This window comes from Neophocaena asiaeorientalis, unplaced genomic scaffold (assembly GCF_003031525.2).
Source record: "Neophocaena asiaeorientalis asiaeorientalis breed wild unplaced genomic scaffold, Neophocaena_asiaeorientalis_V1.1 scaffold197, whole genome shotgun sequence".
Lineage (NCBI taxonomy): Eukaryota > Metazoa > Chordata > Mammalia > Artiodactyla > Phocoenidae > Neophocaena > Neophocaena asiaeorientalis.
The window spans coordinates 604239-622861 of record NW_020174703.1 but is presented as its reverse complement, the minus strand read 5'-3'; the positions used below and the strand labels follow the sequence as shown (position 1 = coordinate 622861).

The window sequence follows — 18623 nt, the reverse complement described above, 5'->3', positions numbered from 1 at the left end:
GGCTCCAGACGCGCAGGCTCAGCGGCCATGGCTCACGGGCGCAGCCGCTCCACGGTATGTGGGATCTTCCCGGACCGGGGCACGAACCCGTGTCCCCTGCATCAGCAGGTGGACTCTCAACCAATGCACCACCAGGGAAACCCCATAGGAAATGAATCTCTTAATGAAATGAGCTTTTTCTCCCTCATATATCCAGCAATGAATATTACCTAGCGCTATAATGATCAGCGTTCAACATCAATTCCTATTTTGAGTTTTTAGAAGGGGTGAGAAAAACCTTCACTTAAATAAGTAGGTGAGAATTAAATATATTTTGTTAAAACAATGTCTCCGTTTTGTTATAATTCTTTCTGAGTTATGATCTCAAATCACTAAATGACATATCTTCAAAAATATTTTAAATAATCTGTTGGCTGACAACTCAATTGGAGGTCCTTTACTTATGCTGAAAGCAAAACTTGGAGACCATCTGACCTGTCAAAGAATTTGGTAGTCCTTAGTCATTTACAATTATAGTCCAATAGTCTCTGGCAGGGGGAGTTCTGACACCCTGGAGGAATGCAGTGTGGAAGAGTCAGGATGGTGAAAGTGTGACCCTTCTTGTAAAGTGGGACAAAGACAGTAGAAGGGCAGGTTAGTAAAGGGGAGTAAGTACCCCCTCAAGCAACAGGGGAGCGGAGTAATCTCCTGAAAAAGCATACATGAAAGCCAAGGATCTGGAAGTTGATTGCTATAACATGCCTGTGATCACATATCCCTTGAAAATTGCACAACATATTATTTGGACAATGTTTGTTATATGATAACATGATTTTCAACTTTGCTGTGATTTTCTTTTCTCTTACTATTCTATACTCCATTCTACCTTCCTAACTAATGATGAGGATAAAATATTATCTTATCTACACATCACTAAGCACAACTGCTTAGTTCTGTATAAATGCAGATTACAGAACCCACTAAACATTCATGGTTAAAATACAGAAATCCCTCTTGTGTTATTGCTATCATTACCCACTAGAGGGCGCTCATTCAATCATTTTAAAAGTCTGGTTTAGAAATCAAGAATAAATCAACTCATGGAAGTGCATCAAGGTATGTTTTCATGCCATTTTATTTCTATTCTTCAGAGTGTCTAATAATGAGTTGATTGCCTCCTACTCTTTCTTGATATTGTTTCCTCCTTGTTTCTCATGGAAGGGCAATCTATGTCCATATTTGTTAGCCACAGTACCTCAGATTGGAAGTCCTGAGTGGAGGTTTGTGTTTGGTGGAGACAACAAAAGCCTGAAAAGACTGCACACAAGGAGTCCCTTATGTCCCTATATCAGGAGACATGTGCATACACTCCCAAGACTGGGACTCCAGACCCTTCACAGCAGCACACTTGGTAGAGGAAAAGGCACAGACTTTCAAGGCACAGGCTTGGACTGGCCATAAACTGAGACACCCGGAAAATTTTCTAATCTCTGACTCTAAAAGGGTCTAAAAGTTACTGCTACACAGGGTGTGCACAGATTAAGGTTGAAAATGTGTGTAAAGCCAAATAAGGGTCAAAATAGAAATCTAGATACTAGTTCATTTCTGTTTTCCTCAACCAGCCCACCCCACCCCCACCCCACCCTTCATTCTGGTAATGCAATCTGGTTATATAATATTTTTTACTGCTATATGTGAACTATGTGACCTCTGGGTTAATGAGGAGAATGTTAAAAAATATATATATATATATTTACAGACAGGCCAGACTTAACTATGGCTTTTTTTTTTTTTTGCCTTCCGCAAAGTACACACAAAATTTCCAAAGTTCATGAAGATTTACAATTAATCCTCCCCTCATATATATTTGAGGAAAGACTATATATAATCCATCTTTGTATTCCCAATGCTTAGCACAATGCCTGGTATATAAACACTGCCTAAGTTGTGAATACATACGTAGACCACTTGCACAAGCCTTAAGATACTGGTTCTTTAAGACCCTCCCTTGTCAGGGAAGAGACAAGTCAGTAAGTTATGACAATACAACCTTGAACAAATTACAACAGCTGTATCATCAAAATGCAATGGAAACACAAAGGGCAGAACTAATTTTGCCAAGCGCATGTGGGACAGCTTGATGAAGAATAACAGCAATAGTAATAAAAATAATTCTCACATGTACTGAGGGCTAACTATACATCAAACAATATTCTAAACACTTCATTTTTATATGTAAATTCACTTTCTCTTTCCAAATAATTATATGAAACAGATACTATTTTTCCCACTTTACAGACAAGGGTAGTGAGGCACAGAGATGTTAAAGAATTCTCCTAGGTCACAAGCTACAAGATACACAGGTGGGATCTGAACCCCCACTTTAACCACTGTACAGAGGGAAAAAGGAGAGCGTCATTCCTGGCCCGAAAAGATGGCGGAGCCTGTCTAGTCATGATAAGACATTTAGTCCAAATGTAATACTGCAGACAGTGGGGGAGCAGAGGAGGTGAGTATCCCAGGAGTGACACATTGCAATACAGCAGCATTGAGAAGCAGCATGACAGAGTGGGTAAGAGAAACTACCAGGGCTTTTCCAAATGTGAGCTGCGTGTCACTGGGCAAGTTACTTAACCTCTGCATGCCTCAGCTTTCCTATCTATAAAATGGAAATAATAATAACTACCTCGAAGCGTTGTACAGGATTATGTTATCATCTGTAAAGTGATTAGAACACTGTCTGGCATATAGTGTCATAAAAGTGGATGCTAAACTAAGCAAACAAACAAATACTAAAGGGGAGAGACTATGGAAAAGGGCTGTTGCAATGTCAGGTAAGAAACAATGAATGCCTAACTAAATAGTAACAGTGATGATAAAAAGGAGATCCAAATTAAGAAACTTCTCAGGTAAAAGCAAAAGCACTTGGTGGGCATTTAGATTTTGACGGGGGCAGGGTAGTGTTGTGTGGTGGTAGTACAGAGTTAGGGAGACCCCAAGACCACCCTTACTTCTGACACCAACTATTAAGTTCGGGTTCCCCAAGACCACTCTCACGTTGATTATTAGCTAAAAGCAATTTTATTAGCTATATTATAAGCTATAACTCACTGTTACACTGATGGTTATGGTTACAGATTATTACAGTTAAAATCACGCAAGGTAAGAGATGCAGGATGCAGAGTGTAGGACAGTTCAAAGCATGAAGCTTCTAGTTGTCCTCTTCAGTGGAATCATGGACAAGGATAACCTTTCCCCGTAACGATGTGTGACAATATGCACAGGAGTACTGCCAACCAGGGAGTCCTGGTGTCTAGATTTTACTGGGGCTCAGTCACACAAACATGACTGACTACCCACTCAGCTGACCTTCAGTCTCCAGCCCCTCCGGAGGTTGGAGGCAGGAGCCCTAGCTGATACGGTGGCCCAGAGCCCCCACCTCACATCACGTTGTTACACTCCCCCATGTTGCCCAAGCCCCCAGACTTTTAGGCAGAGCATTCCAAGGGCTTAGAGATCACCTCCAAGGAGCTGAGGGCAAATGTCAGACCTATCTCTGAATAAGGTTCATTCTTCACTAAAAGGTAGTAAAAGTGTGGAGGAGGAAAAAGGAAACTGAATTGAGTGATGCCTTCAACTGAGATAGAATATGCAAGCAGCAAATGGCAACATAGGTTTGGTAAGGGAAAATAATCTGCTTTTGAGTTTGCCTGGTACGAAACTAAGTAAAGTTATCAGAAAACACTGAAGCTTGGCAAGGGCTGAATCACTTGAGATGACAGCACACTGAGGGAAGTTTAGAGTCATGCCACGAATGGGCTCACCTTAAGGAGAACACGTAGGTAACAAGTAGGGCAAAAATTGAATCCGGGTAAACTCCCAACTTCAAAGGGCTGCTAAGAGTGTGATGGCAAGAAGTTTTTACAAAACGATAAAATTAAAATAAACACTAAACCTACCCCACTACTACAGAAAACTAAAACTACTGAGTAAATTATTAGCTTTCTAGATAGCACAAAAATGCACTCACCTTTCCCTGGAAGTACACAGACTCTGCAAGCACAAGACTACGTCTTGCAAATAAATAGTTAAAAAACAAAAGTATTTCTGTTCTTATTTCTCCATGCCATCCTCCATGCTCAGACTACTTTCTAAGCTGAGAAAGCCTTTATTCTGCCTATGGCAAATTTAGCACATGTTTATGCAAAACTTAAATTACCATGAAAACCCAACAAAAAGGTAGATGAAGCAGAAGGCATGGCTAATTAAATGGACTGCTCATTTTGGTTAGGGTCAAATAATAATTTATAAATCTGTCTGAGCACAGTAAATAGAAAAATAACTCATTACAGGGTCTGAGCAGCCAGATAAAGTCTGAAGACAATAGACCTCTTGAAGTTTTTTTTTAAATCATCCATTTATGCCTAATTACATCCCAGGTATGAGAGGCATATAGAATAGGGGTTAGCCATGGGAGTTCATGAACGAGAGAGCCTGGGCACAAATCCCAGTTTTGCCACTTACTAGCTGAGTGAACTTCGGCAAATTACTTAAAGTCTGTGCAGTTCCCTCAGGTGAAAAGTGGGAAACAAACTTCAGAGGTTTGTTCTAAGGGTCAAAAAAAGTCAGTATTGCCTGGCACATAATAAGCATTCCATAGATGTTTGGCTATTTGGCTATTCTATTTGAGTAACTCTGCATATTGAAAACCTCATGAATTAATTACACACTTCACTATTCATTCCTTTCTTCTCTGTGATAGAAGACACCCATTTAAAAATCTAGTTTTGAAATAAAACTACAACTATAAACTACATTTTCACGTTACAGTATTTACAAGTTTCTAAAACAGTTTGTCTAAAATTATTTCAGAACCACTTCATACTTTATTAAATCACCAAGACCTGGCTTCTCCTCAGGTCTCTGCTGGCACCATCAGGCTTTGACAGATAAGACTAGGTACTCCCTGGGCTTCCCTGGTGGCACAGTGGTTGAGAATCTGCCTGCCAATGCAGGGGACACAGGTTTGAGCCCTGGTCTGGGAAGGTCCCACATGCCGTGGAGCAACTAGGCCTGTGAGCCACACTACTGAGCCTGCATGTCTGGAGCTTGTGCTCCGCAACAAGAGAGGCCACGACAGTAAGAGGCCTGCGCACCGCGATTAAGAGTGGGCCCTGCTCACCACAACTAGAGAAAGCCCTAGCACAGAAACGAAGACCCAACACAGCCAAAAATAAATAAATAAAATTAAAAAAAAAAAAAAAGACTAGGTACTCCTGCCTATTTCTATTGGGATATTTATGGAATTAGCAGTTTATATAGTTTTAATCATGCGCCTCCTCCTCCATGAACAGACTGTCTGAAAACTGGTCCTGGGGACTGTCTTGCTCTTTGTATTTCACAGTGTATGGTATACTGTATCAGGCACTCAGTGTAAAGAACCCATAGAGCAACATACTGACCAAACACAAAACTCACTAAACATACAAATCGAACTTCTCTCACATCTAGGCATTAAATATTTCTCATTTCTGTTTTCTATAATACATTTAAATCATTTGTGTGTGTGTGTGTGTGTGCGTGCACAGGCATGTGTGTTCAAAACACAGCCAGCTATAGATATGGGGAAGAAATGTGATTACCAAATAAAGTGACTTCAGCTGAGATAAAGCAGTGTTGGCTTTAAAGACTTGTTGCATTATCTCCTGAATTCCAGAAACTAGTTAAATATCCTCAAAATTTTTCTTTCAGATTTTTCTGTTACAGTATAATTAATTTTGTCAAACTGGTGGGCAGTCCTGTTTCAAAGATCAAAGCAATTTCTTAAGGCAAGGGCATACCAACTTTTGCTTATAACAAAATTATCACTACAAAGTTTTCTTTCTACCCTTTCCATTTTCCCATGAGCCAATCTATTTCTTCCTCCTTCTCCCTTCTGAAGCCTCAGGAGGAAATGGAAACCAGGTTTAGATTCGTTTATCTTTTATCTTCACAGCACCCCTCCCCCAGATGGGTTTATTTCTTGTTCTATCATAAAGCATCAAGAGATGAATTATACTAACCTTACTGTATGCCAGGCATCTCCAAGTTCTCTGGAATATTCCTTTTCAAAATGATCCAATACAACTTTGCAAATCTGTTTTGCAACCTTCCTCTCTGATTTTGCTTTCAGCTATGATGATAAGAAAAGGTTGCTGACACACTCTGATGTTACCAATTTACTGAACTTCAACATTATCAGTACAGTCTTTTTTCTTAAGATAACACTTTTTTCCCCCGATAATTACTAGTTCTTACAACAGGAGTTGTACCTCACACATAACAAAACTGTATTGATTATCTACTTATGAAAAAAAGGTTTCTCCAAATGATTATTGCTCAAATGTAAAGCAAAGGGTAAAGAGAATTGCGGTTGTTAACACAGGAATGTGTGTCAAAGGAACGAAATTAATTTAAATATGCCACTCTATATGTTAACATTAGGAGAACTGGGTGAAATGGGCACAGGAAGTCTTTATTATCTTTGCAATTTTTTTGGAAATGTAAAATTATTCCAAAATAAAATGTATTTAGAAGAAAAGTCACTCTAGTTTCCTGTGGAAACGTCCTTGCAGTTCTATTTCATTTACTAATCCAAGAAAAGTTTACCTATGTAACAGATAACCTGTAAGCTCCCAGGACAGTACAGTCTCAGCCCTCCAAGAGCGTGCATTGTGCTCAAAGCTGAAAGGAGTGGATATTAAAGTCTGCAGGAGGGACTGCAGACAGGTTATTTGAGGCGGATGTGAGTCTTGGGAGGAAACGACAGAGAACCCTCACGAACAAGCGTCAAAATACTCGGCATTATTCTAGAGCTTTGGAATGAAGCCAGAGAAACCCAGAGATCACCAAGTTCCCACATCCCAGCCCCCTCCCTCGCCACGCCGTCGGTCGATGAAGTTTCTGGTTCAGTCACAGGCACCCGGCTGGATCCCAGCCCTCACCCGGGTCAACATCATTCCGTCAGTAGAGGTCAAACAAGAAGTCAAGACCACCGGGCACCTTACGGTTGCAGGGAACCAAAAGCTCTTCCCGCTTCCCGAGTTTTGCCGGAATTCTCTCCCGTCCCTTACTTTTCCGGTTCAGCTTCTCGCGAGATTCTGCTTTGCCTGAGTTATCGAAATCTCGCCAAAAACCCTAGGTCCCGCGAGAGGCAAGCGCAAAGTTACTTCTGCCGGTGGCTGAAGGAGGCGGTGCCTACCTGCTCCGGGGGCGTGGCTGGAGCCCGTGGGCGGAGCCTTGGGCAGTCTGTCTTCAGAAAGTCGCGCCTCACGCTGAACAGTCTCTCAGTGCTGTGTGCTTGAGGCTCAGTAAAAGGATGGAAGTGTTTGTCACTATTAGGTACGTTGTATGATCGTTGTTCTAAGATGTTCCCAGAGGCGAAGCTAGTTACTGTTAATCTACCAAATCCGAAGACCCCCGTTATCCCAGATATTCAGGACTCAAGATAAAAGCACGGATATGATGAAAAAGATATTGTCACGCATTTCCTAGAGATGGCCCATTGGGATAATATCTCTCTTTTAATGGGGAGGGTTAAAGGATTAAATTGATTGAAATACACAGGTAAAGCGTCTAGCATAGAGACTAGGGAATAGTAAATGCCCAAATGTTAGCTGCTACTGTGTATTATTTTCACTATCTTGATCTTCATGATTATCAAGTTCTGATACCAAATGCCTGACGACCAAAATGACCTTACATCCTACACCCTAAAAAATGACCCTCCTCACCCACCTTTACTAGGGGAAGTGTTACTGGTTCTCAGGAAAGTAGTCCGTAATATTTAATGCCCATCATAATTTTGAGACCCTTGATGCTCCAAATATCAGTATAGTGTATAATATAGGTGCAAATCTTAGGACCATGTAAAAAGATAAATTTCATTACCCCAAATGTGATTTGAAGCTTAATATATTTATTTATTTAAACAGGTTACCCAATAATCTAAAAATGAATTTAGATTTGGTGCAAAAGAAAATATAGTACTAAGGAGTGAGATGATTAAATGCACTACTTTGTTGAAAGTTTAAGGAAAAGTCATTAGTCTACCTTTTAGCCTCAGAGATTTTATATACTTTATTTTTTTCTGTACTCATTAGATTGCTGCATTTAGTGAATCAATGTGGTAGTATATTTGCAATGTAGACATATAAAAAACTTTAAAGGAGGTAGTAGAAATCATATTTACTATCTTTCTATTAGGGAAAGGGGATATGTTATGCTTGGAAAGCTGTCATATTTGTTCTATTATATTGTTTTGTGATTTCTTTAGCACATTTCTGTTTTCTGAATTTTAAATAAACTAATGCTCATTGAAGAAAAAAAAATTTTAAGCCTATGAGAATGAAAATCATGCATAATGCCACTAGAGATAATCACTATTAACATTTTGGTGTGTTTCTCTAATTTTATGCATTTTCACATTTGATAAGACTATGTATAATGTATCCTCTTTGTTTTTATAAGCATTTTATTTTATTAAAAATTCTTCATATACAGTACATAATTTCTAGAAGTTACATAGTAGTTGAAGGTATGGAGGTTAACATACTTACTAGCTATCCTATTATTGATAGACATTTTTGCTCATGAATCTTTGCATGTCTGATAATCTTATAATTTTTAATTATGTCCTTAGTCTGGGTAGGTTTTCAAATCTTATTAGTTATTTTATTTCTGTCTTAAATTACCTGCTCATATCCACTTATCTAGAGCTGTCAGTGCTATTTATATTTATATTTGAGATGTTAACCGTATCACATTTTCAACTACTTTGCCAATTTTTCTTACAATCATTTGATTTTAAATGTGAAAATAGGGCTTCCCTGGTGGTGCACTGGTTAAGAATCCGCCTGCCAATGCAGGGGACATGGGTTCGAGCCTTGGTCCGGGAAGATCCCACATGCTGCAGAGCAACTAAGCCCATACACCACAACTACTGAGCCTGCACTCTAGAGCCCGCGAGCCACAACTACTGAAGGCTGAGTGCCACAATTACTGAAGCACGCACGCCTAGAGCCTGTGCTCCGCAATGAGAAGCCATCGTAATGAGAAGCCTGCGCACCTCAATGAAGAGTAGCCGCCGCTCGCTGCAACTAGAGAAAGCCCACGCACAGCAACAAAGACCCAACGCAGCCAAAAATAAATAAATAAAATAATAAATTTTTTTTAAATGTGAAAATATTTTAAATTTTTATGCGATCAATTGTTTGAGTTTGTGATTCTATTGCTTGGAAATTTCTTCCCACAGAGGGGAGCTACTTCTTTTTCTTTCTCCCTTTTTTCTTTAGTTTGATCTTTCTCATTTCACCTTCTAGTCTATCTAAAATCAATATCAGTGTATCATGAGAATATTAATGGATTTCCCCTAACCGACACCAAATAGCTACTGAAGAATAAACAAGGTTCCACACTGAGTTTTAAGGAACTGCTTTACAAGCAGCTCATATAGCTCAATATCAAAAGAACAAACAACCCAATCAAAAAATGGGCAGAAGACCTAAATGGACAATTCTCCAAAGAAGACATACAGATGGCCAAAAGGCACATGAAAAGCTGCTCAACATCACTAATTATTAGAGAAATGCAAATCAAAGCTACAATGAGGCATCACCTCACACCGGTCAGAATGGCCATCATCAAAAAATCTACAAACAAATGCTGGAGAGGGTGTGGAGAAAAGGGAACCCTCCTACCCTGTTGGTGGGAATGTAAATTGATACAGCCACTATGGAGGACAGTATGGAGGTTCCTTAAAAAACTAAAAGTAGAATTACCATGTGACCCAGTAACCTCACTACTGGGCATATACCCAGAGAAAACCATAATTCAAAAAAACACATGCACCCCAAAGTTCATTGCAGCACTATTTACAATAGCCAGGTCATGGAAGCAACCTAAATATCCATCAACAGAGGAATGGCTATAGAAGATGTGGTACATATATACAATGGAATATTACTCAGCCATAAAAAGGAACGAAATTGGGTCATTTGTAGAGACGTGGATGGACCTAGAGAGTATCATTCAGGGTGAAGTAAGTCAGAAAGAGAAAAGCAAATATTGTATAATAACGCATATATGTGGAATCTAGAAAAATGGTATAGATCAGGGGTCCCCAACCCCTGGGCCACAGACGGGTACCGGTCCTCAGCCTGTTAGGAATCAGGCCGCACAGCAGGAGTTGAGAGGTGGGCAAGCCGTGGAAAAATTGTCTTCCATGAAACTGGTCCCTGGTGCCAGAAAGTTTGGGGGCCACTGGTATAGATGATCTTATTTGCAAAGCAAAAATAGAGACATAGACGTAGAGAACAAATGTATGGATACCAAGGGGGAAAGGAGTGGGGAGGGAGGAATTGGGAGATTGGGATTGACACGTATAATTTATTGACACTATGTATAAAATAGACAACTGGGCTTCCCTGCTGGCGCAGTGGTTGAGAGTCCGCCTGCCGATGCAGGGGACACGGGTTTGTGCCCAGGTCCGGGAAGATCCCACATGCCGCGGAGCGGCTAGGACCGTAAGCCATGGCCGCTGAGCCTGCGCATCCGGAGCCTGTGCTCCGCAACGGGAGAGACCACAACAGTGAGAGGCCCGCGTACCGAAAAAAAAAAGACTACTGATGGGAACATACTTTATAGCACAGGAAACTCTACCTAATACACTGTAGTAACCCAAATGGGAGAGAAGTCCAAAAGGGAGGGGATATCCGTATGTGTACGGCTGACTCATTTTGCTGTGCAGTGGAAGCTAACACAACATTGTAAAGCAACCATACTCCAAAAAAAATTAATAAAAATAAATAAATACTATGTAATATTTAAAAAAAAAAGAATAGAGATGACTAGAGGCAGGCTTGTTTTTGCAGACATGAGATAAATTAAGTTGACACAAATACCAGAAATTGTACTAGGGTTTTAAAATTATTATTATTATTTTTAAAGACTGAGGCAGCTTAAGAATATAAGGGCTTACTGCTATGCAGGAAAATAATTTTTACATACCTAAGCAATTTTATTGTGAAGTCATTTGATATAAGAAGTGTTTCAGAATAAACTTTATGAATTTTCATATTTATATAAAACATCTCTCAAAGCCCTTCACGTTCAGGTTTATGCATCAAAAAGGTAAAGACAGGATTCCTAGTAAAACAATCTGACATCAAGAGGGTGTAAGCTCCTTAAATTGAATAGCAGAAAAACACAATAGAGAAACCTACCATCAAAGCAAGAGAACAAAGCACGGTTATAAGCAATCTTGAACTTCACTTTAGGTGAGTAGCTACTTAGCTGAGGCTCTCATGTTTTTAATCATAGTCCTCCAAAGTGGTGTGTACAAACTTCAGCAAACAATCCACTGGGACTGGGAAGTGAATATAATAACTTGTATTTTTATTTAATTTTTTCTAATCTTTAAAATAAATTTAGGGGAGTATATGCAAAATACAGGAGAACATGTATATAATTGTTAAGGGCTGAAACATATCCCCTCAAAATTCATGTTGAAGCCCTAACTCCCCCCTCCCCCACCCACTCTCCCATCCCAGTACCTCAGAATGTGACTGCATGTGGAAATAGGGCCTTTTCAGAGGTGACTATGTTAAAAGGAGCCCTTTAGGGTGGGTCCTAATCCAATCTGACTGGTGTCCTTATAAAGAGGAAATTTGGGCACACTGAGACACTAGCAGCAGCCATCTGTAAGCCAAGGAGAGAGGTTTCAGACAAGGTTGCCAACACCTTAATCTTGGACTCAGGCTTCAGAACTATGAGAAAATAAATTTCTGTTGTTTAAGCCACCCAGTCTGTGGTACTTTTTGTTATGACAACCCTAGCAAACTAATGCAGTAACTTTATATCTATTTTATACTAAAAATGCTTACTGAAGAGGATGTATAAAATTTGGAGACCACTGGTTCATTTACCCAGAACACAAATTGTTTCCTCATCAGCACACAAAAGGAATTTACAACTCATGCTCTAAACTGGCAAATGATTTTCTTCATATTTTCCCTTTAATATAAACTGATCCCCTTCATTAAAAGAAATTCATTTCTGATTTACTATTTTTTCTCAAAAAAATAGACTTCTATTATTGTTTCCACAAAGACAATGGATTATTGCTATTTTGATAATTTACACCATTCTTTAATGTAAGGTTTGAAATATATGAATTTATTTTTTGGACCCACTGGAATGTATTTCTTGATAAATTAGAAGGTCAGTATTAGCAGAATCTCAATTGCAAAGTATACTTCAGTTAGAGAAAAACTTAAATAGTAAAGCCAAGGATAACAAAATGTATAACCTACAGCTTTATTTGTATACACAGTTTCACTTTTGATGAGTTTTGCCATCTGGAAGCATAGTATTTCTTTAGTGTGGAATGGGAGAAACTAAGTAACATAAAAAACGTAGCATATAGAACCAAGTTTCAAATAAAATAAAATATTGCCATAGTAAAAGAACACTTAGTAAGAGATCAGCCTCAAATATAATGGCATATTCAATTGTTGAATGTTTCTCGACTATTCACAGAAAGTTTTACAAATTAGGTGAATTCTATTCCATCATTTGGCACTTAAAAGAGCATTTCATTTTAAACTTGCAGAAAACATGGCACTTAAGTTTTACAAAATTATGAATTTGCTTCCTCCATTATAAAAGTAGACAAATTACAAAAAACTAGCTTGAAAAATTGAGGAAAACACATGACCAATAACTTAAAAATTCACTATTAGCATTTTGCAACATTTCTTTCTAGTGTTGCTTCTAAAAAGTTTTCTACTTAAATCAACTACATACAAAATTGTATATATGTTATATATGCATTTTACACATAAAAGTATAGAGAATTATCTTTCAAAAAAGTGAAACTATCTTTTGGTTAGTAGCTTTATCTTAACAAGAGACAGACATCAAGTCATCTAGAAACATAAGGTGATATGATGTATGTTTAACTGCCTTTGAAATGACAATGTTCTTTCCCATATATATAAAAATGCATGCAGAGAAAAAAGTTTTTCATGTAAAGTAACAAAAAATTTATCATTTTAATCTATCGATTTAAAATGTCAACAATCATATTTTAAAAAATTTTTTATTTCGTTACCAAAAAGAAATCATTTAAGTTTCTCAAACGAAAAGCAAAACAGCATACTGATGAAATTATTTTTATTGTGTGAAAATGTCATAATTCATAATGATTAAGAATAAAAATGCAGCATATAACAAAATAGGCATTTACTTGTTAAAAGCCACCTGGATTTACAAAACTTTAAAAATATTTTTAGAATGCTTTAAGAATACAAATTAATTTTTGAGAGAGAGATATAAAACATTTATTCTATTTTATCATGTACTTAATTTCAAAACCTTGAAAATGATTTTTATTTATTTTTATTAAATGGACTCAGTAATTACTGTACACTACAGTAATCACTGGTAGGAAACAAAAATTTTAAAGATTTATATCTATTCCCAAACTAGATGAATATTAAAAATGGCAAAAGTGTTAGTTTAGGTTTTAGAAAATGAGTACATGTAAATTTTACAAAAAGAACCAAAAAAGATATACAAACAAGTTTCTTCTCTAAAATCCAATTCAAAATTTACATTGTCTTCTTGTGTTGCTTTTCCTTACACTTCAGTCACGTATCAAATTTAGGTTGTTATGAATTTTGTATCTGAAATAGAATGCTTTTTCTACTCAGTGTGCTACGTAGGTCCCATGTACAAAACTCCAAAAAACTGCATATGATGCTGACTACAGTAATAAGTGACCTGATTAATAAATGCATTCAATGAGTTTAAAAATGTGAATAAAATGTGATGCTCTAAAGGAAAATTTTAAAAGTAAATAATCGTATTAAACTGTCTTAGACATACTTAATCATGTTATTGTCAGATACCAGTATAAGTCTGTTAACAGTACAAATTGCCAAACTGACCAATTTTAACAAGGTGATTACTGTTTAGGGCAGGGGTCCCCAACCCCCGGGCTGCAGACCGATACCAGTCCTTGGCCTGTTAGGAACAGGCCACAGAGCAGGTGAGGGGCAGGCGAGCAAGCGAAGCTCCATCTGCCGCTCCCCATCGCCCCCCATCACTCACATTACCTCCTGAACCATCCCCCCACCGTCCGTGGAAAAACTGTCTTCCACAGACGGTGTGTGTGGGGGATGGTCCCTGGTGCCAAAAAGGTTGGGGACTGCTGGGTTAGAGTATTTTCACCTTGATGTAAATGGATGCTTTTAATTAAACATTTGAATCTATTATTCAAAATATATATCTAAAAGTTTGTCTAAATGCCAGATGAGGAAGAATCCTATAGACGCCATTCTTCAGTGCAAGAGAAGTACTATTATTTTAAATTAAGTAATTATTTTGGAATTATTTCTTTATAAATGTAATTTAAACCAACATTTCATTCTTATTTCTTTAGTACCCAAGTATTTCCCGGTTATAAAATAAAGCCTCTGGACTACGGTAGCTTTTCTGGTCTTTTTGCCTTTAATTTCAAGGCAAAAAAGAATTAGAATAACCTAAAAGAGTCACTGAAGCTTCTGATAGAACAAGGGAGTGAGAAGAAGCACCCTGATCTCTGAAAAGATCTAATCTTTGAAAGAGGTGTTTATTGGGACTTTTAATAATATCTCAGAAAACATTTTTATTAATTTAAAAAGCATTTAAGTCAAAAGGTATTGCAAGTGTCTCTCATTTATTGGGAACATCACCAAAGAAAACAAACAACAAAAATTCAACTAATTAATTAGTGCTTTCAAATAACATAATTTGGTAAAATAAAAATCTGAGAATCGATTTTAAAAAGATATCTTAAAATAAGGTAAAATTAGGATGTATATTTCAAGAACAGTACTATTATAAAACATACCTCAAACCATATAAATATATCTTGTTTGTATAGTTGTCTGTCATGTAAATCAACTCCATTTTCCAGACACAATTTAAACAAAGCATCTATAGAAAAGTGCACAGTCAATATCTTAGTAATTAAAATTCTTCAACCAAAGTTTTAGAAAAATATAAAAAGTTAAAAATTTAGGTTATAAATTCCTAAGAATTCCCTTTCCATGCACATATATCTTACAAATGTTTAAGATACAGAAATAGAGACTATTAAACAAATAGTAAAGAAAGTATACAGAGTCCATTCGTTCTTTTTCTGAACAGCTTTTCCTTCAGGAATATGCCCATGAGTTGGGATGTATAAATCAGAGTCAACACTAGTTTTTGCTAACTTGGTCCAAATGCTTGTCCCATTTGCTGGTCATTTTGCTTCTTTTTTTTCTTTGAACCATGAAGACCATGGGTAAGTAATTATCAAAACAGTCAGGTCTTTGGCTCACTGATACTGCTACGGTTGTCTTGCCCCAGTCATCGATGTTCAGGGTTTTTCTCCTTTGACAAAGAAGGTCCTCCAGCTCATCTTGCCGACCTTAACAGAGTGCGTCCCCATGAGCTGTTATGATATGACGTCGTGAGAATCACTGTTAGGTCTCTGTCGCACAGCCAGGGGAGGCAGTGGCTTCCCGTAGAAGTCTGTGCAAAGAAGGGGTACCAAAAATATACAAGTCTTATGGTAAATCAAGATTTCTGACACATTTCTTTAATTTCCACCTTTAAAAGAGTAAGACACTTGGACCTTACAGGTGAAGCAATGGCTGGGGAGGACAGGGGAAAGAAAAGGCAGAATCCAAAAAAACTTGAATAAATTCAAAACACAACCACTAGCGTAAATTCATAACTCTAGGTTATAAATTAATCTCTACTTGATTTAATAAAAAGCTGCACCTAATGTATATATTGTTATTATTGTTTCCAATTAAGTGTTCACATTAGAACAAAACATACAACAAACATCTAAAATTTATGGAACCTATTGCCAAAGCCCTGATAAAATCAGTATTTGTACAATCCATGTCCTTATCCAATGGCTATTACTTTTAGGAATTTGCAGAGAAAAATTCATTAATTATCTTAGTGTTCTGGTACATAGGAATCTTTTACAATGATGCTTCAATATAGTTCATTGATTTAGGGCATATTTGATGCAGAAACAGTCTTAATTTGTACTTCATAATAAGTTCCTAGCCCTTAATTACCATAAATTTAGGTTTATAAATTTAATAGCATGTGGAAACCTTCAGTAAGTATTTTCTGCCCTATTACCTTAAAATTATTCTAGAAGCACAGGTGTTCAAGATTACTTGAAATAAATATATTAAAAATATATTTAGGGGCCCATTTCCAATTCGGCATGTGCCGGAGTTTAGCTAAGCTACTCCATGGTATTGCTGCCTCAGCATCTATTTTGTCTGGCCAAGTAGCCTGTGGGGGCCTTAAATAGATACTAGCACCTCATGCAAGAACATGCTCTAGAAAACAGCCTGCAGAATCACAGGTAAATGATTATGTATGTTATGTGTGTTCCTGATATGACTTCCGCAATGGCCTTTGTGATCAACTGTCTCCCTCACCTTCCCTTAGATAATACCCCAGAGGAACTTACCAAAACTCCGCTGTTTTGGTTTAAACTGACCAATCTGGCCTTAGCCTGGGAACCCCAAAGCACTCCATCCACAGACCCTAATAAAGGCATGTGGCCCAGGTACTGCAGTTCTCTCTGCCTACAGCTTGCCTTGACCTCCCACCTCTCACTGTGGAACCCTTGAAGCATGTCATGTACTTCCTCCAGGACCTGTGAGTAATTTCTCTATTTCAATTTCTCTTCTGGTCTTTTTGAACTGAGGCCAGGGGCTCTACTTAACAAACATTAATTTAGCGAAGTCCTAACAGCATTTAAGAAGCTTAGAAGTCACTCCATACTAATGAGAAGTAAACAGCTGAACAGACTAAAAAATCACCAGTTCTTCTGGGATCCATAAGAGAGGGGAGGTCACAAAACAAACCACTGCCCTCAATATTGGAGAGACAGGCAAACACAGGAAGTCACAGTTTACCAGGCCAGACATTCATGAATGGAAAGTGCTGAAGGACCCAGTGCCCAGGTAGGAAAACCTGAAATGTGATCGACAAAATGCTGGATGCTCAGTGTGGACAAGCCTGAGAGTTAAAAACTCCAGGGAAATTAAGTCATAAGGGGGACCCCCCTGCCGATATTGTGAGCCTCAGCTCCAGGAGACTGAACAAATTCCCACAGTAAATACTGGAGAAAAATCCCCTCCTGCTCACAGCAGAGCAGGGGAAAAGGAACCATTATGAAATACCTTGGAGTATTTTGTTCTTAACAAGGCCCACACTCAGAGGAAACTAGTTAACCAGAGTCTAACCTGCTGGGGTATTATCAGAACCTAACCCACCTGGGGAAGAGCAATAACCAATTCCAGCTGGCCCTAGCCATTCTGTACCACTTAATGGGGGAGAAAAAAAATTGAGAAACTCTTATGAAGTTAACAGTTCAGAGGCACAGGCTCACTAAAAGACTTGAGACCTAATCACAGGAACATAGAATGCTTCCCCTGCCACCACACAGCACCATGGCATTACTAAAGGCCTATTTACAGTAGTTCCTTTTACCAAGTACATCATGCTGGACTATCAAGAAAAAAGTCCAGAAGGCAAAAACACAATTTGAAGGGACAGAGCAAGCATCAAAACAAGATATGGCACTGATACTGGAATTATCAGGCCAGGTATTTAAAACAACTATGACTAATCAGCTAAGGGCTTTCATGGATGAAGTAGACAGCATGCAAGAACAGATGGGAAATGTAAGCAGAGAGATGGAAGTCCTAAGAACCAGAAAGAAATGCTTTTGGGAAAAGAGAAAAAAACACTGTAACAGAAATGAAGAATGCGTTTGATGGGTTTATTAGTAAACTGGACATGGCTGGGAAAAGAGTTATATATCAATAGAATCCTTGAAAACTAAAAAGCAAAAAGAACTGAAAAGAAAAAAAGAGAACATCCGAGAACTGTTCAAGCACCAAAGGTCTAACATACATGTAATGGGAATACCAGAAGGAGAAGAAAGAAAGGAGCAGAAGCAACATCTGAAGCAATAATGACTGAGAATTTCCTCAAACTAATGTCAAACACCAAACACCAGATTCAAGACACTTAGAGAACATTGTGCAGGATAAATGTCCCCAAAACTACATCTAGGTGTATCATTTTCACATTACAGAAAATCAAGGAAAAAAAAATCCTGAAAGAAGCCAGGGGGGAAAAACCACTTTTCCAGTAGGTGGACAAAGGTAAGAATTACATTCAACTTCCCCCCAGAAACCATGCAAGCAAGAAGAAAGTAGAGTGAAATTTTTTAAGTATTTAGAGAAAAAAGAACTGCCACCAACCTAGAATTCTATACCCTGCAAAACTATTCCTCAAAAGTAAAAGAGAGGGGCTTCCCTGGTGGCGCAGTGATTAAGACTCTGTGCTCCCAATGCAGGGGGCCTGGGTTCAATGCTTGCTCAGGGAACTAGATCCCACATGCATGCCGCAACTAAGAGTTTGCATGCCGCAACTAAGGAGCCTGTGAGCCGCAACTAAGGAGCCCACCTGCCGCAACTAAGACCCAGGGCAACCAAATAAATAAATATTTAAAAAAAAAAAAAAAAAAA

General features: G+C 38.2%; 2 protein-coding genes across 3 annotated transcripts in view; both read right to left on the bottom strand.

Moving 5' to 3' along the window:
- NSUN3 (NOP2/Sun RNA methyltransferase 3) overlaps positions 1–7091 on the bottom strand; it is a 53377-nt gene extending 46286 nt beyond the window's left edge. For both annotated transcript variants that reach the window (XM_024759185.1, XM_024759186.1), the window contains exons 1-2: positions 6963–7091; positions 6042–6151 (exon numbers count right to left, since the gene is read on the bottom strand). In XM_024759185.1, coding sequence (XP_024614953.1) covers positions 6042–6151; positions 6963–6977 — 125 coding nt within the window. In that variant the 5' untranslated portion in view covers positions 6978–7091. The remainder of the gene's footprint in view (positions 1–6041; positions 6152–6962) is intronic.
- Positions 7092–13272: 6181 nt separating this feature from the next.
- Positions 13273–18623, bottom strand: part of ARL13B (ARF like GTPase 13B) — a 78555-nt gene continuing 73204 nt past the window's right edge. The window contains exon 10 of the mRNA XM_024759257.1: positions 13273–15579. Coding sequence (XP_024615025.1) covers positions 15503–15579 — 77 coding nt within the window. The 3' untranslated portion in view covers positions 13273–15502. The remainder of the gene's footprint in view (positions 15580–18623) is intronic.